This window comes from Bombus impatiens, unplaced genomic scaffold (assembly GCF_000188095.3).
Source record: "Bombus impatiens unplaced genomic scaffold, BIMP_2.2 scf_0481, whole genome shotgun sequence".
In the NCBI taxonomy this organism is placed as follows: domain Eukaryota; kingdom Metazoa; phylum Arthropoda; class Insecta; order Hymenoptera; family Apidae; genus Bombus; species Bombus impatiens.
Window position 1 is genome coordinate 193,003 of NT_176900.1, and position 23,796 is coordinate 216,798.

The 23,796-nt window shown below is 32.9% G+C and overlaps 6 protein-coding genes and 1 long non-coding RNA gene across 9 annotated transcripts in view; 2 read left to right on the forward strand and 5 right to left on the reverse strand.

Moving 5' to 3' along the window:
• Positions 1-3,016, reverse strand: part of LOC100746980 (microtubule-associated protein futsch) — a 34,896-nt gene extending 31,880 nt beyond the window's left edge. The window contains exons 1-3 of the mRNA XM_033321706.1: positions 2,414-3,016; positions 1,709-1,919; positions 782-1,021 (exon numbers count right to left, since the gene is read on the reverse strand). Of these exons, the coding sequence (XP_033177597.1) occupies positions 782-1,019 (238 nt within the window). The 5' untranslated portion in view covers positions 1,020-1,021; positions 1,709-1,919; positions 2,414-3,016. The remainder of the gene's footprint in view (positions 1-781; positions 1,022-1,708; positions 1,920-2,413) is intronic.
• Positions 3,017-7,227: 4,211 nt separating this feature from the next.
• LOC100743864 (heme oxygenase) lies at positions 7,228-8,609 on the forward strand. Its single transcript, XM_003490879.4, has 3 exons — positions 7,228-7,527; positions 7,769-7,967; positions 8,143-8,609. Exons 1-3 carry the CDS (start codon positions 7,425-7,427, stop codon positions 8,582-8,584), a joined length of 744 nt encoding a protein of 247 aa, XP_003490927.1. The 5' UTR covers positions 7,228-7,424; the 3' UTR covers positions 8,585-8,609.
• A 298-nt stretch (positions 8,610-8,907) lies between these two features.
• LOC100743675 (m7GpppN-mRNA hydrolase) lies at positions 8,908-11,339 on the reverse strand. Its single transcript, XM_003490877.4, has 5 exons — positions 11,094-11,339; positions 10,335-10,982; positions 9,984-10,122; positions 9,602-9,899; positions 8,908-9,518 (listed from the first exon to the last, which is right to left on the reverse strand). The coding sequence occupies exons 1-5, from the start codon at positions 11,138-11,140 to the stop codon at positions 9,265-9,267; spliced, it is 1,386 nt and encodes a 461-aa protein (XP_003490925.1). The 5' UTR covers positions 11,141-11,339; the 3' UTR covers positions 8,908-9,264.
• On the forward strand, positions 10,973-12,822 carry LOC117151857. Its single transcript, XR_004462001.1, has 2 exons — positions 10,973-11,050; positions 12,783-12,822. It is a non-coding gene; the product is annotated as an uncharacterized LOC117151857 (long non-coding RNA).
• Positions 11,469-12,556, reverse strand: LOC100743984 (phosphomevalonate kinase). The gene is made up of 4 exons (XM_033321711.1): positions 12,406-12,556; positions 12,098-12,303; positions 11,884-12,033; positions 11,469-11,784 (listed from the first exon to the last, which is right to left on the reverse strand). Exons 1-4 carry the CDS (start codon positions 12,534-12,536, stop codon positions 11,663-11,665), a joined length of 609 nt encoding a protein of 202 aa, XP_033177602.1. The 5' UTR covers positions 12,537-12,556; the 3' UTR covers positions 11,469-11,662.
• A 246-nt stretch (positions 12,823-13,068) lies between the features above and the next one.
• On the reverse strand, positions 13,069-13,992 carry LOC100744213 (60S ribosomal protein L29). 2 transcript variants are annotated; one of them, XM_003490882.4, is made up of 4 exons: positions 13,851-13,980; positions 13,572-13,626; positions 13,409-13,473; positions 13,069-13,230 (listed from the first exon to the last, which is right to left on the reverse strand). In XM_003490882.4, the coding sequence occupies exons 2-4, from the start codon at positions 13,606-13,608 to the stop codon at positions 13,117-13,119; spliced, it is 216 nt and encodes a 71-aa protein (XP_003490930.1). In that variant the 5' UTR covers positions 13,609-13,626; positions 13,851-13,980; the 3' UTR covers positions 13,069-13,116. The 2 variants fall into 2 exon arrangements, with proteins under 2 accessions (XP_003490930.1, XP_012243090.1); XM_012387667.3 differs by having other exon boundaries at positions 13,074-13,230; positions 13,855-13,992.
• A 928-nt stretch (positions 13,993-14,920) lies between these two features.
• Positions 14,921-18,422, reverse strand: LOC100744097 (calcium-independent phospholipase A2-gamma). Of its 2 annotated transcripts, XM_012387700.3 has the most exons (9): positions 17,948-18,422; positions 17,788-17,871; positions 16,953-17,349; positions 16,512-16,878; positions 16,224-16,436; positions 15,900-16,108; positions 15,594-15,792; positions 15,268-15,471; positions 14,921-15,174 (listed from the first exon to the last, which is right to left on the reverse strand). In XM_012387700.3, exons 2-9 carry the CDS (start codon positions 17,853-17,855, stop codon positions 14,921-14,923), a joined length of 1,911 nt encoding a protein of 636 aa, XP_012243123.1. In that variant the 5' UTR covers positions 17,856-17,871; positions 17,948-18,422. The 2 variants fall into 2 exon arrangements, with proteins under 2 accessions (XP_012243123.1, XP_012243124.1); XM_012387701.3 differs by lacking the exons at positions 17,788-17,871; positions 17,948-18,422 and adding an exon at positions 17,534-17,684.
• Between the last annotated feature and the right edge of the window lie 5,374 nt (positions 18,423-23,796).

Genomic DNA, 23,796 nt, shown 5'->3' on the forward strand with positions numbered 1-23,796 from the left:
GATAAATCAGTGACCACGTTTGTCAAATTTTGTAAATAATATTTATACCACGATGTATTTGATAAAATAAAATTAAAAGTAGAAAGTAATTCGTGGCTAAGCGTGTCTTAATCGTATATAAGCACGAACTAAACCATAAAGTCGGAGTTCACTCGAATAGTAGGAAAATGGGTTAGCAATTAAACCATTAAAATCGCGAAATTTGGAGAACCATAGGACTCCTATCGCTTCTTAAAGGTTGACAACCAACAGTTAATGACGTATAGAGGTACCATTCGATTTCCTTACTAACCAACGTCCGCTCAAACTCCGCCTAGCAACAAGGGGGACCTGGATAAAGTTGTTGGGTAAGCTTGTCCGATAAATCGGAAGGAATACGCACAGCGAAGAAGAACCGTTAGCGCCTGGGTTCATGTGCGGAACTAATACCACGAAATATGTATATGAAATCATAATTGTTATCAGAATCTCAACCATACACTTTAAATACTTTAACAATACTCTCTCATCTATCAACGACATTATGTGCTTTTTATTGATAAAACAATATTCTACATTGACGCTATTCTTATCTAGATTAGAACGAAAATAAAGAGGAAGAAAAAAAAAAGAATCTAAAGCCGCGGAAGCGTTTGATCGAGCGTATTTCGATTTTTATTTGTTAACTGATTTTAAAATTGATATCAGGCATGCATTTGGATGTTATAAATCCTAAAGACGATTTCTCAATGGACATCGTATTATATTACATTGATTATCGGTTTAATCGAGTTGTACTTACCTTTTGCGAGACGATTTAAGATGAGATCTTTATGCTGCGTGGTATGAGGCTCTGGAAGCACAACGAGAAGGTAACAACCACTTAGTGGTGACGGTGGTGGATGCTGTTGTTGAGAGCCTGGTTGCACCGCACTACCGGTCACCGGTATAATCGGAGATACATTCTGTTCAATGTTTGGTGATATCGTAGTCGTTGCCCCTCCCCCTCCGCCCTCTCCAGTAGGATCCGTGGTACTCATTGCTGAAACAGAGGCGAACCAACTAAATTAGGTAAGAAGGAAGCTTATTCTTCGCCATTACTAATTGCAATTGCTAGATCCGAATAAAGAATAGTTTTTATCGGTAAATGTCTCTTCGAGGAAAGTTTGTCGATTAAACACGTTAGCCGGATAAAATCTCCTATGTATAATTCGCGATTTATCTACAAACCGATTGGCTGTCGCTTTCGCTAACAGTTGTCAGATATGATGACATCCGATATATGACATCATACTAGAGCTGACCCATACTACTGTTATACTACTTTTATGTTTGGCAGCTATACGATGATTGATGATCGCCAGTTTAACACCATACGTGCATTTCGTATACGATGTATATATAGAAACGTAAAAAGCTTTAAATGAAAAAAAAAAAAAGAAAATGTCAAATTGATCGTTGCCAGGTAACTGCAAGGTTGCAATTTGTCCCTCTTTATATATTCGATTCTTACGATGATTTTACTTCTACCTGTATCCCCAATTATATACAGCCGAAACATGAGCATGCTAATAAAAATGTTTTCACGCAAAGTATGATCACTTTAAAGATTTTTTTTCATTTAACACAAATTATTTCACTACGCGAGAAGAAAGAGAATAAAAATGCGATCGAGATATCCATCGAGATTCGTGCAAACGTGAATGCACATTTTAGAACGAAATCTTACCGAGGCAACAAAATTTCGAAGAGATTTTATGAAAAGGTCACCGCGTCGTCACACCGCAATTTCATGCGGACAGTGTTGGCGTTAAGTATTGCGCAGGATTTGCACGACCCTTTTCCTGAAAAGCGGTAGGGCTATGTCCTATCGCCGAATGCGCAGGATCCGAGCTTCTCCGTACAACATTAGATCATTGATCCAAATTCGGGCTAGCTAACTACAAAACAGGGCATTAAACACCTATTTTTAATGATGAATTTTAATAAAAAAAAATTCTATTTCGTCGAAAAATAGCGAGAAATAATAAGAGGCTGTAAATTCGGAAAATCACGGACCGGACTTAAAAATCCGATGAGTAGTGACAAAAATGATAACATTTTTCATTTGTCGTTATTAATACATTTCGTAGAAAAAAATAAAGAAAAAAAATAAAACACCTCGTGTCATGTTGTCATTCCCCGCACGATATACAACACTTTACTCCGCGACATTGGTATAAGAGTGTCAACCGGACAAGCGAGTATCGGCACTGCAGTCTACCCCTTAGTAACAACCCCTCCCGCAATCCACCTAGCCGGCCGATAAAATCTATACATAGTTCACCAGAATGTTATTAAAAGTTTCGTGAAATTCAAATCCCTACCATTCTCGTTTATCAACTAATTAACGCTCACACCGAGAATCTTCTAATAATATGTTTTACCAGCTTACCTCGTTACGTGACACGATTATCCAGTTTTAATTGTTCGATCTTTCGATATATGTAGAATCCAGGAACGGTATTCTTTCCACGTAGAAAACAACGTGAATAATATCCGTCAGAGAAGCAATCGAAAACAGTCTGTTATCTTAACAGGCTACTTCTTCGTGTGAACGCTTTAATTTCTCCGTTTCTTTCGTATTCGATGTTGCGTTTAAAGACCGAGAGATATAGAGAGAGAAAGAGAGAGAAAGATAGAAAGAAAGAGATAGAGAAAAGAGAAAGGGAGAGATAGGTTAGCAAAAGAGGGGCAAATGGAGAGCGACAGGAGACCGAGTAGTTCGCGAATACGGTGGCAAAGAGGGTGGCGTGAGAGAACCGTTGTAGGACACAGCGACACTAAACGTAGATCGGAACGAATACGAGATGATGCCTGTCCCTTCTTTATCTAGGGACGGGGTTAACAACGATTCCGTCGTTTCCGAGTTTCTTTACTACGAATTCACGAAATGTCTCTTCTCTCTGTCTGTTTCAATCAAACGATATTTCAAACTCGAATTGACTCGGCAGCAACTCTCGCGTTGCGGGCTGCCGGCTCTCTAACAGACTGCGATACCCTTTGCCGCTACCATGCAAAGACACCCCCTCTCCAAGGATCGTTCCGGTATCCCCACTAGCGATGCGCACTGGCTCGGTTGCTTTAGGTTCGCGCAGTTCAGACTGCCCGTAACGTCTAGTCATTCGGTTTTCACCGACATACACACGGACACAACATCTCCACGGCATCGGAAACGTCGCAATGTAGGCCCATTTAGGTGTATAACGGGGACCATGCTATATACATGCACAGACTTTGTATTACATACTCGAATAGCCAGGGGTACGACATCGTACCACTTTAGTTACACGTTTGCACGTGTGTGTGGCCATATGTGTATATCTGTATGTGTGTGACTGACTGACACGACCGGCAAGCCGGCCGGCACGATGTCGGAAAATGCCGGTACCGAGGGAAAGGACTCCGGCACCGGAAAACAGAGAAAACTGGGAAAGTATCACCGAGACTTGGAGGTCAACGTTGGTCATACTCTGCAGTACCGGGTGCGGTTATTTAAGGGAAAATGTTACGTGGTAAAATAATGACTGGCTAAGAAGCACGCGATACATATGTCTGCCATTGCGCCGGCCGGCATGCCGTGGGAAATTAAGGAACCGTTTCTCATTCGTTATTTACGTTCGTGGCAATAATTATGTCGAAACGCTTGTTAAAATGAGTAACGATGATTAGAAGTACCATGAATATTCAAAGTTCGTATTTTATTCTTTAAAATGTTGACATGTATTGAGGTTTTTGAATATATTACTTCCTCAAATTATCAGTGGGAAATTATTGTTACCACGCTTTAAGTCTCACGCAAGTTTAGGCATAATATTGACCTTTATTCTTGTTAGAAGATATTCAAATTAAACTAGATACTGCATGTGTGAAATTGGCACATCTTCACCAGCATGTAATTACTATGTATGACCGTAATTTATACTTATTATTCTCTAAAACAAACATATAATGATGCCAAAATAACTATAACATGTCACGTCTGATGAGTGGGCCACATATGTAGGTATACTATTTGTCGCACTGCAGGGAGGATCTGTTCCCGTAATTCTTATCGCTTTACTTCGTCGTCCATTCTATATCACTAATACCTTTCTCTAACTTTTTTCTCAATTCCTTTTTCGAACAAAACATAGAGCTTAAAATAGTTAAAATTCCTTCACTACATATGTACATTTATTTCCATTTTCTATTAATTTTTTATCGAAAAAAAGTAGCAGACTTCCGTGGATGGGACAAATAATGGTTTCGATATAAAATGGAAAAATGCTCGATTGAACATTCAGATAAAGCCCCCAAAAATATATTTTTAAAAATAAGAAATATTTTACGAGCAGTTGTATTATCAATTACGTAATGAAGCCGCTACAGACATATACGTATATGAATGCATATAGCTACAACTGCAGATGTGACCTCTGTTATTTGGTCAGTTAAATTTATTTGGTTGCCAAACTTTTAAAAATTCGTAAATTTCCTAATAATTGAAACATATATAATTATTTGATAATATTTATAATTTTATTGGTTTGCAGATGAATAATTATTTCTATTTATTGTTCAGTAATTTTGAATCTACTAAAACGAGGAGGATCGTAAAGAAAAGAAATAATGTCATCAATTAAAATGTTTGTTGATCGCACGGTCGATATATCGATTCGTTGGCCGTCTTCGATTGCCGCATTGCATCTCACAATCTTCAACCCTGTATCTATGAAATATCGTACCCGATTGATGGTATATTTCTCTTCCAATTTTTTCAAAAACATCAGTATTTCATAATTATCTATATCCTTTCTATCTATTCAAATTTTTCTCGTTCCGGTTTTAGTTAAGAAATATTTATCTATTAATTTCTTACTATTCTTTGTTTCCTCACATTACTGAATATATAACTATAAAAAGTATATATATATATATAAATATATATATACACACGTACACATGCACCTATACATAAATATAAAATATAACGTGTATATTTCATTTGTAAAAAAAATAGTTGCACAATGTGTTATTAAGAAGAATTATATATGATGTATTTAGTATTTCAAAGTAATAGTAGAACATTGTTATTTTCTCCTCTCATTAACTGTCCCTAATTTTCATGCTATTTTCATGTCAAAATATAATTTCGAATAGAATTCGAACGTGATCAGGGTACAAGTCAGAAGTTTTACAGTGCTGGCCATAGTGCGCGGCGCTAGTATTGAGCGGCATCCCTTACTAACCGTGTTGAGAATATCAGAAACCAAAATATAGCATCTCTTCAAGTCGGATACTGTCTCTTGTCGTAATGACGATGCGCCCTACGTTCCGCACTTATTCTACGTCCCACCATGTCAGTGACGTAGGTAAATGCGTTCACACGCGAGACATCGCGACGACACATGTGACGTTTCGACGCGCATGAAACGTAGATACGAATCAATTTACGATATCTACTCTAACGACATAGATATATGTAAATCAATTAAAATTATTTCACCTTCCACTCTTCAAACCGTTCGTATTTAACAAACATAATATCTAAAAAAATTTTCTAAATGAAAGTGTTTAATGATATATTCGACTAGAAATGCAATTCAATCTGAACATATGTATCAAAGAATGAGCAATTTAGTGGGGCAGAATAACGAAAAAGTAAAGAACGTACGTTTGAAAGTACCATCGCGTATTGAGATGCATACGTAAAATTTCTACTCGATTCTACAGTAATTAAAATACTAATTAAAGAGTCCGTGACTAAAAACCTGGCGAAGCGTATTAAACCACTAATCTGCTCCGTTCAGAAACCGTTCAGTAATACGAAGATATATATACGTGCGCTTGTGCTTATTAATTGCAGGTACCTTAGCATTTGCATCAGCATCATTATTACATCGTTCGAATTATTTTACACTTGGCATCTTCTACATTACAGTCTGTAACGCGGTATATTCAGCAGCTATAACGTCGATGGCCTCCTTTTAAAGATTTCAAATTTTTCTCCTGCGATAAAGCACGTCTACCTCTTGTATCGTCTGCATAAGAAACATTAATAGATTCCTACTTTAACTTCCTACTTCTTGCGTTCTGCTTAAATCAAACAAAGGTGCCAACTTACTGCCATTAAGATATTACGACGCTTTCTTTATACTCTCCGATACAATTATAATTACATTTTTCATATGCTGATTGAAGATTAACGACTAGTAATTAGCAGAATTACATAACTGGCTTCGTTCTCGTTATCCAAAAGTGTTGGACAGTTTACAAAAAGTAATTATCATTGTTTAGCAATGTCTGTCAATATTATATAAAAATATATGAGAAAGATAAGTGATCCCAAAAGCGCAAGTTTAGCCAAGACAGCAGGGCAGGGCGTTCACGAGGCGCCACGACGACGGCGTCTCATCGATCTGACTAGCCGAATACCGCAGCCACTTACAATATACACAGAGCGTATACCAATGCCATAGAAAATCCACGTATCTGCAGAGAAAACTGCCAACTACTGCAAACAGTACGCTTGTGCCATCATAACATTTTTAATCGTCCACTTGTTTCATTTCCTATTTGACAAATTTATTGTCTTTCATATAGAGATAAGTTACTACTTCTATAAAAACTACATACTAATATTCTCATTCTTCTCCCGTTTTACATTTTCCTTTTCTTTCCATAAATGTTCCGTTTAGCAACACTGAAGCATATAACATATAATAAAAGTATAAACATTCCAATAATTTACCAGATATACATAATGAACTAGGAGAAAGGCACAAACATGAAAAAACGATTGTAAAATACTGAATACCTGCATTTTATTGAAATAAATTTCTCTTTCATAATCTCCACGATGATGATAATATAATGTTACCTGTGCTGAACAGTTAACAAACGAAATAGAGCAAACACGGGAAATTAAAAATTACCAAAGCAAATACAATTAAACGAATTAAACAAAAAGAAAGAAAAACATACATCTCCTCAATCAATTTCAAATGATTGATTACAGAGACAAAAATTAAATATATTGCGCATTTGGAAATTGTCATAAATCTTTTTCATCTTACCAACGATTGAAAAATATTCTACAGGGACTTAAAATTTTGAACAATCTTTTCTAAGTAATCAATATATCAAATGATTAATAGTTCTATAGCGTTTTCCTCTTCTTTTTCGACGAACACAGTGCCATCTTGTGCTTAACCGTAAGTTTCAGCTAGTGCAATCATATGATTGTACACTAGTCGTACTGTTTGTGTGTTGTGTAAATGTTAGACGTGAAATAGTGTTTTTAATTATTTAATAATATTATAATTGTACAGCGTCTTAAATACGAAAGAATTAAGAATAAAATGGCACGATAGATTTGTATCCATTTTCCTGTACCGTGACAAAGTCATATAGATCTCACGAAAATGACAAGCAAAGATAAAGAGACATTTTGTAAAAAAATGCAGAAAGCCACTAGAGAAATTCATTCAATTAGTGACGCATTAGTAAATGCAAAATTAGCGTTTGGTAAAGCACAATCTTTTTAATTAACGTATCAGTGAAATTTAAATTTTCATTTTTTCATATGTTAATAGAAATGACATGTAATATAATATAATATAACAATAAATTCTATATGAATTCTATTAAGTAATGCAATGAATATTTATTCTAAGATCATTGTGCAATAAACTAATGATAGATTACATAAAACTTAAAATCAAATGATATCAAATTAAAAATGACAAATATCACTGATTTTAAATAGGTATTCTTGAGGATTCTGTATGGGCTGATGGTCTTCTGGTTTTCTATGAAATTTTTCGATATTTGGAACTTGCTATGATCAGATGCAAACATACAAAAGTAGGATCACTTTTACAGGACGAACTTCGTCGTACCGAGGCGTTTGAACATGATCTTGAATTTTATTTGGGGAAAGAATGGACAAAAAATTACAGTCCTAGGTAAATTCTTTTGTATTATTTTTATATTTCTACGTACATACGTACTTTCAAAAAAGATTAATATGTAATTAATTTACTATCGGTCGCTGAAAATATTTAAAGGCATTCGTGAATCATTGACAAAATCGATAGATCCTCGATCTAAAATTTGGTGTATATTTAATATCTTTTCCAGGGATAGTGTTACCAAATATTTGAACCATTTAAAAGAAATCGAAAATACGGAACCCATTTTACTGATTGCATACATTTATCATCTGTACATGGGTCTTCTAAGTGGTGGGATTATTTTGCGCAAAAAAAGACAGGTTATGCAAAAAATTTGGCCATTTAGAGGATCTCGAGCGATTGTTAACAATATTACAGACTTTGGAAACAGTAATATTTATGAACTTAAACGAAATATGCGCGATACTATGAATAATATCGCAGAAACGTTGGACGAAGATACAAAAAATAAACTTATTGAAGAAAGTAAAACGGTGTTTGCATTAAATAATGAGATTATAAGAAGTATAGAAGGTACAAGCACTGTCCTTGTGAAAAAAACGATGTATTTTGTTATCCCTGTTATGATATTTCTTTTAGCCTTTTTTATATCTTTGAAGAAAGTATGATAAATATATATCCGTTTTAAACGTAGATTTTATTTTATTTATATAAGAATAGTTTTTAAGTTTGATTTAGATATCTCTCTTATTAAACATGCGTTCAACACGTGTACATATAAATACTCAACTATGGTGAAACAATCTAGTTATAAAATAAAAAAAATTAAATACCCTCTGTTGATCTTTCAGAGATCATTTCATAATTTACTAATTTAAATTAAAGCGAAATATACAAGATATTTTATTACATAAAAAATAAGTACCTATCAAGTGAAAGTAAACACATGTATATGTATATTATTTCGTTGATTTCATCACATATCTAAGCGTATTTTTATCGTACTTTTATTTAATATTCTGTTGCATTTCATTATAGTAGTAGGCTGGATATATAATAACAAAAAAAGTCCTTAAATATCTAATAAGTAAAAACTAGTGATGTATATACCTTGTACTCTGTTATAATATCTGACAAGATCGTTTGAACACCAAAACCAATATGCTGAGAAACATTTATGATCTCAAACAAATGTTTAAAATCATATTTAATTATAAATCTTTGTACACTCTATCATCATTTAAACTTATATAAATATTCTAAAAATGTATGCACAAAAAATGTACAACCATCGCGATATAACCCTGCTGAGTATGACTATGTCTTCTAAAATCATTTTAAAATAATTTTATAAACAATCAAGTATTGCTTGTTTGTCAAATTTAAAGTTTGCCCAAGTCATTGAATAATATTCCATAGAATGGTTTTGGGCTTTTACATGATCTATTGGGAAGAAACGCGATGCGTCGTGATTCATTAGCACAAACGGAGAAGGTATAGTTTTTAAATCTGCTTGCAATTTATTTGCTGCTTTGCCAAATAATAAAGATTTTAAATTTCCATCGGGAAATTCTGCATTCCGAAATTCTCTGGATATTTGATCTGTAAATCAATAAAATTCTTCATTATATTACACAATCTCTTAAGCTTACAACTAGAACTAATTACAGTATTAAGCACCAAACCTTTTGATTCCATAGTTAGAACTTTAGCTTGAGCTTTATAACTAAATTCATTGCATTTTACAGACTGGATAGCTGGATCCATTAAAAATGAATATGATTGTTGATTTTGTGGACTGTCGGTTAATTGTTTGGCGAGTATGGCTGACGTTTCATCTTCATTCTGATCCCCAAATAGATTACGTTTGATCGCTGCTTTGGTCATGACATTTTTGCAATCATGTACGCTACGTCGATTCCTTGCTGGTGAAGTATTACATTGTCGAAAGTTTTTAACGTCTTTGAAGCTCGGAATATCGTTCTAGAAATAATTTATAGTTACATTAAAATTATTTTCAAACACATTAACAGAAATAGGCGATTAAGCAACAGATAGTTCAATTACCTGAACAGAATGAGGAAGTAATTGCCGTTTATTCTTTGGAACAGTGTCAACGTCACCCAGAGATTTGTGTCTGTGTCTTCGTATAGTGTTTGCATTTTTCTCACGTAAATGTTTCTCTTGTATCCAACGTCTCATTCTCCTATTTAAAAATTATAATAGCAAAATAAAATTTTTGAAGCACATCTTCATTATACTTTTTATTCTTTTCTAACATCTAAACTAATTGCTTTTTTAACAATGTTGTATATATGAACAAGGACATGACATCATGATATAAAGGATAGTAGATAATAATGTATACATCATGTCAAAATAACTTTTATCTTTTAGGCTTTTGAAATAATTTATTACCTTACAAAAGGAATAACCATGAAAAATGCATTTGGACCAACTCCTGTTTTTACTTTTGGGGTCATATCTTTCTTGTTATTAGGTAAATCAGCAAGAGAGAACCATTCTACATTTTTTATTTCTTTCCTTGTTTTTGGTTGAAATTTCGTATCTTTTTGTACACCACATATTATGTACAATCTTACCAATTGCTCATTTATTACCGATTCAATGTATTCATTTTCATCTATTAAATTTGAAATATCAAAACCAGTTTCTTCCAAAACTTCTCGAACAGCACAACGAGATGGATCTTCATCCTCGTTAACTTTGCCTTTAGGAAAACTCCAACTACTTTTTGCCCAATAACTTTGAACAAGTAACACTTTAGTTAAATCTTCGTTCAATACAATCGCTCCAAAGGTTGGAACATTTTGTTTATAATCACGCCATTGTTCAAGAATACTATCTATGTTAGCTACATGAGGTTTTAGAAACGGTATATGAAAAAAAATATGCGTGGCAAATTCTCTCATGCTACATGGTCTCAACTTTGGATTTTCATCTGTACAATAAAAATCCAAATAAAACCAATGAGCTAATTCGATTTGAAAACATATTCGAACTAAATCTTTCCTCTCTTCTTCAGGTACGTTGATAATAAATCGACTGAAAATATCAAAATCCCAAAATACTTTCAATACAGGATGAAACAATGTGAACGAAGTTAAATAATGGTATGAAAAAAATGTTTTTTGAGAATTAAGTGTAAAAATTAACCTGCTTAAATCGTCGAGTATGTCGGATGGTATTGAATGATCCACCATTTCAGGAATTAATCATACAAAAGGAAATTTCAATATTCTCTTTTATAATAAAACTTTGTAATCGCAAAGTACACACACAATCATCGTATATAATCACACTTCAAACGTTATCATAAACTATCTCAATCGAGTTCATTTATACTTTATACCATTCCATTCTCTTTTTCAATTGATTCGCTCTATGATGCCATCTAACCTCCTTTCTGGACATTCCTATACCACGGTCGTATAAAAACATGTTTACAAAATTACGCGAACATGATCCGCAAAATTTGAGAGTGAAATATATAATATTTAACAAGTTTAATGATAAATAATATTTCGAATATCCATTCGTAACAACATTTATTTAATTACAATTTAATTTTCAAACTCGTCTAAGAATACAATTAATTTGTATTGCTCTTTTATTTTTTGTAAATCACTTAAAAAGATTCATTTTTTACAAGTGTATATACATACATACATATATATATATGTATGTGTACATAATGTTAATTTATACATTTGTGATATGGTTCACTAATTAATTAGTTTAAATATTTGCTCTAATATATATTCTATGCTCTCATTATTATTTATCACTTTCAAATCCCATATATCTACATCATCCAAATTACATTCAGTTTCTGAATCATCAATACCTGTAAAGTATACTTTATAGTTAATAATGTAAATACATGCAAATATAATCATAATCAAACTTCCATTGTTTCGTTCAACAATTAATTTTTGTTACCTACCTGGGGTAAACAACCAGCCACGTTTGTTTCTAATTGAATCATCTGATTCAATGCGAATTATTTTACATATATTTTTAAAATTTTCCATAAACCATTGTATATCAGTTTTTCTTCTTGTATCACTTACTATCCATATAGGTTTGCTATATGCTAAAACAAATTGGCATATGATATTGTATAAAATATTAATTTTTAATATAAAATCATTTCGTACCGTTATACATTTCTAGAGCTGCACGACAAAAATAGCCATAATCTTTGTTCCTGATGTTTTCTCCCCATTTTGCCATTTCAAGGCGATAATTTTCTTTGTATTTTCCATCTCCTAAAAGTTGATCGATATCCAGACCAAGAGATTTAGCCCAGTGAAACTTAATTGGTCCAGACAGTCTTATAATTTCACTCTTATCATGTCCAATTCTATTAACAAATAGATCATTCAACATGATAAATTAACATATTATTATTATTATCACAATCATATTGTTCTGAGTTATTTTATTATGACTAGAAGCTAATCACCTTTCGTGCAAAGCATTTGTAATATAATCTTTCCCAGATTTTCTTTTACCACTGAATAATAAAATTATTTGTGGTTTGAATGTTCCTTTATGGCTTATTTCACGATTATCGGTAATATTGTCAGTCGCCATATTGAAATCGCACTACTTCACTTAAGTATAAATTTGAATATTAAAAGATTGCATAATTGTTCGTTCAAAATATCAAAATTTATTACTTTATATAAATAAACTTACATATATTTATTACAAATGCACAATGCTTATTGACACAACAAATATGTTTCTGATTTCTTCTATTAAACACCCAAATACTCCTAACTTCTAATACGAAATGAGAAATTAACATACTTATAGATAAACTCATTTAAATTCTAGGAAGTATAACACAAAATCAAAGTGCACATCCGAAAAAAAAGAACAATAGCAAAAAATCTTTGAGTGCAAAAGGTAAAATTCAAATGGACATTTTCAAAAAGGTGCAATCTCTATGAGTTGGCACTTATTATTAATGGAGTGTATTAATTGAAGAGCTTGGGAGATTGACTAATGGAATCGTTGTGTTCTTTAAGCTTTAAATGACGCACGCAACTATATAGAATTTAGGATCTATCTGTATATTAGTTACGAGTCAGAGAATTATAAAATATGTTTGTTTAATAGTTTTTAAATTTTTTTTATTACAATAAAATCATATATATATACAGGAAAGTTATTTTTTAGCTTCACGAAGAGCCTTACGTTTCTCTGCCCTCTTCAATTGTTCTTTGGGTTTTAAATTGTGCTTCTTCGCAAAGCGTTGGTTTCTCAAGAATTTTAAATCCATCTAAAAAAATGTCAAATGTCATGAAGTTATATTTTGATTAATATAAACGATGTTACCGATAAAACAAATCTTAAAATCACAAGAGGAATTTCTTGATAACATAACAAGCAATTAGAGATTCTGTTTATGATTAAAAAAGAAAAAACTGTTATTATTATTTAATAAATTTAAATCTTACACCAAGCGTAGATTCATGCCTGTAACGTTTTGGTTTTTTGATACCATTACGATGAGCTTTACGATCTACAAACCAGAAAGAACCAGGTAATGTTACATTTCCTATTTTACATTTTAAGATAAATGAATTTCACTTTTCATGCTTCATAATTATTTACACTTACTTTGATTATGATTGGTATGATTCTTGGATTTTGCCATTTTTCTCTGTTAATCAATCTAGAAAAATAATAGCTTTAATCAGTTACAACATAAAATGTCATAAACAACCTTTGAGGTTAAGAGTTTCTTTGAAAATAGGATTATATTCTGTCATGAATTGGGAAAAAAGACTATGAGAAATTAATACAAAGTATTTTTACTCAATTGTAAAAAATAATATAATAACATAGTTATGTCATTTACATAGAAGATGATTTAGATATAATAAATTTATAACAAACCTACGGAAGTTCTTCCACGCGTGCTTGAAAGCGGAAGTCTAAAGTGAAAAGAGGCAGAGTCGTAGTGTGAGAACGACACTAGCGCCAAATATACATATTTCTCTTGCGCTATTTCTTTTTCTTCTTTCTTTAAAGTTCAATTTAATAACATACGGTCTTCAAAAACGATAAATGAGAAACGTAATAATATTAAATATATTTAGTTATTTTAATATCTTTATAGTACATAACATTTTTTTAACGAAGTTGACAATGGCTTAGTTAAAGCTGAATTGTAATACTTTAAAGTGTTCTTTGAAACAAGTAACATTTAAACATTATAAAACATTTTATACGCATGATCATTTTCTATTTTATACAGATATATTTTCATATTAATATATTCACTACTTATGTGAAAAAACACAGACTAGCATTAGGACTAGCGGCACAGCGGTTTATAACATTTTATATTATATATCACTTTGTTATTTACAGTTATTTAATGCTTCAATTCTCTAAACAAGCGCACGTATGCTAAAATATATGTATACTAAACAGTAAAATAATGTTATCATTTATGAAATACAATATTAAAATAAAAAAGTCACTGGTGTATTAATATATAATTACATTAAATACAATAGTAAACAGTCCTGCTAAAATAAATATTATATATTTATTTATGATGCTTTGTACTTTGTCATTTAATGACCATCTTTTATTGATGCATGTGAATATGGGTGCATATGTCTCAGAGGTCACATGTATGTACATGTTCATTGATATGTTAACTAAATCGTTACTTTTTACACAAAATTATTTTCAATATAATATTTACAAAAACAAATATAAATAAATGTAATATATTTCTTTCGTTATATTAACGCTTTACATAAATGTTAGAATTAATAATAATTACACCACATATCTAGTTACTAGTTTGTTTCAAACAAACTTTTCTCATAAAATATAGATACGCTGCAAATCTGTAAGCCCGATTAATATAAAATTCGTACTTAGTATTTACGTAACATGTACATATCTTTATAAGTTATGAAATGCTTGAATAAATTATGAGATAGAATAATTCATAGACCTGAAACTTTTCTTTGTAATGTGATCCAATCCATGATTTTTTGTTGGAGTTTTCTCTTCTGTAATAAAACTTCAGCAGCTTTTTGAAACTTTTCTTCATTTCTACGTATATACATTCTTGCATCTTGTTCTAGTTGATTGATTTTCTCAGGACGTATTTCTACCATCGATAACATCTCCGTTAAATATGGATTGAATCGGAAGTAAACGTTTTCAGGCAGCAGATCGTTCAACATAATATGCACAGCTACACGGTATATTAAACGTTATTGACGTGTAAGTATATGTTCAATACAAATAGTAAAATAAATATGTTAGAAGTTATTATGCAAAATAATACCTTCGGTATCTGTCGCGCTATCCAAAATTTTATAAAACTTGTCTTTCCAACTTGAAATCGCTATTTCTGTCGCTTTGCTGTTGTCACAAATTTGATTTGGCGTGCGACCAGTTCCGAATGAAACCACACAGTGAATTGGATTATTTGGCCATAATTCTTTAGCTTCATGTAATGCGACTGCACATGGATTGTTTACCAGTATACCTGCATAAAATTAGAGTATTTGAACACTTCACTGTCAGTCTTGTTTTATATGGTTAGGGTTAGGGTTAGGGTTAGGGTTAGGTTTGAAATCTTCAATGATTATGAAATACATTGATATGTACCTCCATCCTGATGAAGGTATCCACCACATTTAAATTCTTCAAAATAACTAGGCGCTGCTGCAGATGCTCTAATAGCTTCCCACAATTTATGTTTATGAGATCCTAGATATAAACTTTCGACTTTATGAGGTAAAGTATAATTTCTGAATACATAGGCCATTACACGTTCTTGGTTTACAACAGCAGATATAGCTGAAAACTAAAAAAAAATAGCTATTGTATCATAGATGGAAGATTTTTTAGTTTCAACAATTCTCAATAAAATAATGCAATATTTTGTTTATAAATAAGAAATAACACACATACTTTTGGACCAGCAGGATCATGAACTGTTTTTATAAGAACTTTGTCTCCTATATTCTCTTGCAGTAATTTTTCCCAGAGCGCTGTATCATAATATCCATGGCTCCATACCAAATTACTCGTACCTTTTATTGCACTTTGAGTAAACACTTTAGTACTTAGTTCCTTGTATAATTCAGATATTTGAAACAACGATTTTCGTTTATGTCCACCTGTAGACAATATTATTAGTAAACTATAAGTAAAATGACAAATGGTAAATAATATTAAATTTTAAAAATAGATGTCGATGATTATTGTAATCAAACAAGCATACTATATACATACCTAAAGCAGCAGCAAGAATAGCTCCTGTACTCACACCGCATATGTAATCAAACAGTTCATGAGTTTTCTTGCCTGTCAATTGCTCAAGTTTTTTTAACATTTCTATAACTAATACTCCACGCACACCCCCACCATCAATGGAAAGAATTCTAATACCTCTGCCAGGCAAGGGTTCAGTATAACCCAATACTGCTAATGCTTCTCTAATAGATGCTGTGAAGTTTAAAAGCATTCAGGATACTCTTCCTCGTATAGTTAACAAGATAATGTCTTTAAATCATCGTATACCTTTTGTTTGTTCATCTTTAACCTTTCGTCTAGTTTTAAGCAATACTCTTATCGCTCCTCCTTTAATCGCATAATGTCTAGCTTCTGGATATTGATCAATGTGTGCTAATAAATCTTCGATCCTTCTCCAACGTGAAGCAGTTGATTCAGCAGTTATTATACTATTCAAGACATGATTTGTTCTAGACGTAATACTGTGTTTTGGTATATCTTTGTGAATATTTACTTTCCACTTTGGTGGTACAACTAATCTGGCTGTTTTACTTTGTACAGAATTAAATATCAGTGCACCAAGAAACTCAGAAATAATTTGTGATACTGCTTTGTTTTGAAGTTTACTCTCTTGTATATTATCTTCATGAATTTGCTAAAAGAATCGTCGAATATAAGGAAAATAAGATCTTTGAGTATGTCGCATATTATCCAAAATATATTACTTACCTTTTTACATTGAACAGAGCTGGTAGTTAATGTCTCTTCTTCTGGAACATTCAGTATTACCTTCTCTTTTTCTATTTTACTAATGTCGCCTTGTTTTGTAGCTAAATCTTTATTATTATTCATATGTTTTGAAAATTCAAGTGCTGACAACTTCTTCAAAGTATTTATTTGTGAATATGTTACTCTTTGTAGAAAATCTAACCAATATTTGGAGAAGATAATTTGCAAATTCTTATCATACCCAGCTTTGTTTAAATAATCTTTCAATTGCGATAAAATCTTCGAGTGATTTTGCATGGACATCTTCATTTTCCACAAAGTACGTAAACGATTTAATAATTTATTTTTATCAACACTTCCACTATAACCTTTACCAGTAGCACTATCTGTCAACTGTCTGTAAGTACAAAGAATTAAACATTTATGTATTTATCGCGAGAGCAACAATTAACAATATAAATAATTAATAAATATACTAAGTAAGTATAATTATAAATAAGTAATCAATCAACGTGTTTTCATGTTACGTACGATTGTTCATAAAATGATAAAAATAATTAACTTTTGTAAGTTGTACACACTACAAAATATGATGCAAAATGATTTGGTAATTGCTTAAATTAGATGACGAATTTTTGCGAAGCAAACTCATTGGACAAGTGTAACTATTATTAATTTAACTTTATACATTAAAGCACAAACACAAGCGCATGTGCGTCATGTTATATAAATAACAAAATGGTACAATTAAGACTGGGAAAGGAACTAGAAAGATAATTTTTTAATTATAATAATTCTTGAACAGAGGAATACAACTTAACGTTCCATAGTTTACCTTGACAAAAGGAGAAACTTTTGACAATATTTCACACTGTAATAATATGTTATAACATTTCGTGTCATTCTTGATTTGTTTCGTTGTATGAACGATGAGAATATGGGAATGATAAAAGTTTATCACACTAGCGATTATCGATTTGCTGAAAATTTTGCAAAACGATTCGTAAAAATTGCTGATACCGATTTCCTTTTCTGCAATAGTTTTAACTTCGTTATTACGAGTTCATTTACCGAATCATCTTGAAATACTAAATAGACAATAGCTGATTCTACTTATATAAAGAACTGCTGACGCAGTTAGAGGGGCTCGTTTTGTAAATAATATGGCCCGATACCAGCCCACCAATAAGATTTGTTGATAACCATGTACCAACTTGACTCTCCAATATCAATACACCGACGAGGATAAGTGTCGCGTGTTACCAATATTGTTTACATCTTTGTTTACGATCTTCGCACGTAAACATAATAGTGTTTATGTTACAGGTCTGGGTAATTGTACGCGAAATGCATTCCGCGATCAGTTGAAGAGAACAGCGATGAATGAAAGCATTTAGACATTGTTTTTGTTTATCATCGGTGAGCCATAAAGCTTATTCGACTTCCATGCTTTATTATTCTTCAAATTCATAACAAAATTCATTAATGAATTGTTTATTAACTTTTCTTTTCAACTACTATTTAAGCAGTAACATAATATCGCAACTAGGGAATATAACTATTTTAAATCGTACGACAGTAGCGCTCTTATGATGGAATGATAGAATTATATTAAAAGTTTGAATTCGTCAGCTCTAAAACAATATATATTTTTAGAATACTTTCGTTTGTTACTTAGTACAAACTGTGCTAAGACGTCCAAAGAATATCTTTTTATCTCGACGTAAAGATAGTAAGAAGCGAGCAATAAATAAGACATGTCTTACGACTGTATAAAATATTAATACTTTATTTTCCATTCGAGTGTGCGTCACACTACGCACTGTGGGATATGTACAAAGTTTGTCGTACCGAAGCTTTCACTTTCGCCTGGTACAACCAATCGCGCACCTATCGATTAAAAATCATATTTTTACGTGCTAGGTTTAAAAAGTAACGCATAAGTGTGATTGTTACATCCATCTTGATTTTTCATAACTCTTTGTTTTCATTCTTCTGCACACTCTTTCGCCGTGAGTGAGATTTAAAAAAAAAAAAAAAAAGCTACACATGCTGTTTCGAGCGGTGTATGCGGTGTCTGAGGTATATCAGTGGTATGTCTATTGCGTTGCTTTACTGCGAACGAAAAAATCGGGGAAAACAACCGACGAAATCTACGAAATGAGAAAACAACATATGTAATAGTATGTATAGCGATCGATGCGAGTTCGTCATTGAGCGCGTGCACTATTATTTTCGTCCGTTGAATCTGGCAGTGAATCCTCGTTAAAGAGGAAAATTGAGCTTCGATCTCTTCTTGGTACGAGCTTCGAACGTGTCTATTGATATACGCGGAGCGTGGCTAAGATTAGGATCGCTGAGAGGAAGCGTAATCACGTGACGTTGAATGAAGCGAAACTCTGTACTCGCATCGAACGAAGGAAAAAAAGAAAAGAACATAATCGGATTCTCGCGTGTTCCACGATTATTCGTGGAAGTAGGAAACAAATTAAAGAATTTCTGTGGCGCTAGATTATTTTTCGTTCGGTGATATTAAAGAAGGAAAAGAGTGTCGCAAGCTCGTCGTGTTCTTACTAAGCTAAAACAGGGGCGGAATAACGGGGTTGTTCGACTGGAACGAGACGCGATTTAGGAACAGGCTCGCAACCTAGGATCACAGATCTCCGAACAGTTCTATTTTATGACAAGTGCAACTACTTTACCATCCTTTCGGTTTTTCTTCTTCGCTTTTGGAAATTATTTTACTACGTATTTGTATACATGCTTATATCTATACTGTTAATAATTTGCCCTTTTTTAGGATTCGTCCATTCGTAATTACACGATACATAGTGTTATTATGTAACAAAATAACGAAGAATATTGCGTAAATGAAGCAAATAAATGTCGATGCAGATTTATATCAGAAAACTAATATAATGGTAAAACACCAAGAGACACGAATCTCGAAAAATTAACGTAAATAAATTCGATATTATAAGAACTTTAATAAATCAATCTAAATGCCACGTACACATACAGGGACCTTTAAAACGAAACAGAAAGTTTCTTCACAAAAGATCGTTTAAAATCGATGCTAATAACTATTTTCACGGATCCCAAATCGAAAAAGGAAATAAAAGACAAATTAGAAGACGACTATGTAAACATATGTAATGTCCTACTACGCATATAGCCAATATACTATTAATAAAATAAAGGTCCATAAAAGAACCACCACGATAAATTCAACAATTAAATACGATTCTATACGTTTCTAACAAACGGCTATAAACAAAGTAACGTTTTTAGTTTTCCTCCGGAATTCCTTCGAAATTTATAAATTTCCTCGAAGAACTTTAACTTCTAGCTAATATAATATAATAAATTTCGAATGGACGATTGGCGAAAAAAAGAGGCAAACTTTGAAGAAGTATTTCTTCAAACCTCGAATTTCGATCGAACGTACAAGAAAATCTGGGACCCTGCATCAAGGCACCGTCATTTTCGGTTTACAATTGCCCGATGTAGCTCCGATGCGTCCCTCCCCCGTCTCTCGACAATGATCCCATTCTTCCAAGGTACACAATGATACGTGTTTAAAATATACAAATATATATGTACATATACGTATATACATTTATTTGTATATATACGATACATAGTATACGATATATATACAGATACATGTATATATTAGAAGTGCGTGCACAGAGAACGCATTATCGTACGCTAGTAGTACAAGTATGAAAAAGGTCAGCCATGCGTACACCAGACTGCATATCATTTGCTTTTTCTTTCTTTCTTCTCTTTTATATTATTCGATCTCTCTCTACGTTGTACTAGGATTTGGTTACTTGAAGAGTATGTTACTAACTAGGTTTCGTTCTGTGGCACTGGGCTATTTCTGCCATTTTCTTGTGTTCTGTTTTTTTTTTTTTTTTTTTCTTTATCGTTTTCTTACTTCTTAGTCGGAATGCGCAGATTGATTTTCATTGAGAGCGGACGAAACGCGTGTACCTCTTCCCGCCCTGTTCTCCTCTTAGCAAGTTCTTCTTTTTATTCTCTTCGTAGGATAGGTTCGTTTCGTTCGTTTTTCAAGTTCGAGGGAAGAAGAGGAACTCGCGTTCCCCGAACTCTGGTCTCCCCCTCTTTTTCTCTCCTTTACTCTACTCGACGCATTTTAAGTACTAATGGGTTCGTAGATTATTTATCTTTTTACTATTTCCTTTTTGTTTCTTTTTCGATGAACATTGGACGCTAGCCTCAACTACCGTCGTTCGAGCTGTTTCCATTTTCACGACATTAGACATTGGGATTTATATTATTTTCTCTATTTTTATCGTTTTGGTTTTGCGTCGGATAATATTCTGCTTCAACTACTTGGCAATCTAATTATACGTACATACAGCGTAGATTAAGGAGGATAGATTGATTAAACGTTTATATTTCGTCTTCTAAAAGGGAGTTTATGTGTATAATAACGTTAAATACGTTGGATGAACGATAGTAGTTGAGGTTCAACACTTCTGGTGCTGTGGATCTGTGCGATGAGAATCTCTCTTTTTGGTATTTCTTTTTCTTTCTTTTGTTCCTTTTTTTTTTTTCTTTTTGTGGTTTGGAGTTACAAATTTGGAAAGGGGTGATTTATGTACAAAGACCTAAATTCGAAAATTTCCCTTTAATCGTTCTAATTTTAAGAATTTCACGCATTTCGAATAACAATCGATGACTTTATAAAATACACGGATATCAAATTTCATTGTTTTCGAGTATTCAAATTCTTATTTAGACTACCTTGTCCTAATTAGTAATTGAGACGTATTACATCTTCTGATTTTGTACTTTGAATCTTTCTTCCAAATGCCTGTTTCTCGAACGAACACGAAAAAGACATTCGCTATAATATATAAATGAAATTTCTATAAAATCTCATTCAGCGGTTCCATGCACTTCTGGCAAACCCACAGAATAAAAATCACAGCACCAAAATAGTTCAATTATTAGACAACGTTTAAACGTCCGATTCTACTCGTATTTAAACTCCTCGTCCAATTTCTCTTTCTCGATTCTATCGCACTGCCACGTTACTCGACACTCTATCTTACACGGACTACTGTGTTAACTTTTAATAGTACGCCTCGTATAGCTTTCCTACATATTTACAATCGCGGTTTTGGGAGAAGAATAGCCAAATGCAGAGTGCTGGTTTCGAGCGTGCAAAGATTAGACTGACTCGGTTTAACTATCAAAGTCATCCTTTTATCAAGTTCTTTAAAAAAAAAAAAAAAAAAGAAACTCAAGGATCAGCAGAAATTATTTTAGCCTGTCTGGCTAGCACAGACAGTAGAAATTCCATACTAATTCGCTATTTTGTCATTTCTGCGATGTTTTCTTTAATAGAACGAATAGCATCGCGCGTGATAGTTATACGATACATGCTACAAGAAGCCATCGTAAATCAGCTTTATGATATGCATAATAATATGTATTTACATATTAATATATCAAAAAGAGTTAAAAAGATGTAATCTGAAATGCATATACCAGCAGATTTACTTTCAGTAAAAAGTTATTTATAAATCTTTTTTGGAATTTCGAAACCCTCTGGTTACGCCGTTGAAGCTTTTCTTCCCCATTTTTTCCTTTTTTTTTCTTTCTTTTTTGCTTACGAAAAATTCGGCACACACGCATGTACACGCACGTATAACCCACACATCCACACACCGCGCATCATCGAACGTTCACAAATGCACATCGGGCGTGGCACAACCGATCTTAGGAACCGAGTGGAATAAGCGACGGGTTGTGCCGCAGCTCTCGGAAGGAAAAAACACATTTGGATTAACAATTATTGTAAACGTAAATACAAAAAAACAAAAGGGAACTATATTTTCCTTTTTCTATCTACTACTCTAAAACGCTTCCCTATTCCATTCGACATCTCGCTGTAATAAACTCGCACGCGCGATCAACGTTTTCCCTTTCTTCGTACTCCTCCTCCTTTCTCTCGTATCATACTATCTCTCTTCACTCGCGCGCAAGCACACACCTCGTGTATATATAATGTGTACATATATATATATAACTTTTCTCGTATGTATACCTATGTACAAAACACTACATGACTGGATTTGACTATATGAACTTTTTATTCCTTGTTTTCTGTATTTCTTCTCTCCCCTCTTTTGCTTTTCTTTCCTCTTCTTTCTAGCCTTATAGAAAAGAATCGGTCCGCATTTTCTTGTTCTTTCTTTAACGGTTTTCTCTAATTTTCTAAACGATACACGAAATTGGCGCGATAGCTTCGTCGTCCGGCTACTAAAAGTTAAGTGTACAATTCTATTGCGAAATAGATGCACAAAGCGTATTGCATAGCCTTCCCTCAACGGCACGCCTTCCGGTTTCCACTTTTCTAATTCTACTTCTGGTCTCTGTTCTCCTTCGACCATCATCGAAATTATCGTCGAAGCGTTTCATATCTCTTGCTACATTTCGGTCTCTCTCGAAGGTGCTACTAGAATCGCATGTTTTATTCTTTTTATTCGTTTTATTTCTCACGTTCGAGTAATCTCAGTGTCTCTCTTTTAACGATACGTTTATCTCTTTCTTCTTTTAACAAGATTTAACCGTTGAGTTTTAAATTACACGCAGTTTACTTTTGTTCCTTTTTCCTCCGATACTCGTCGATCTGTTATTAACCTTTCGCAGATCAGTTTCTTTTCTTCTTTTCCAGCCTCGAATTAACGCGAAGCGAATCCGATCGAAAGCTGACATTATCGTGAAAGTTGCCGAACGTTTCGATATCGTATGCAGAAAGAACATTGCATGATAATTACGTGAATGTTTCGGGCGGGGAGGGGGG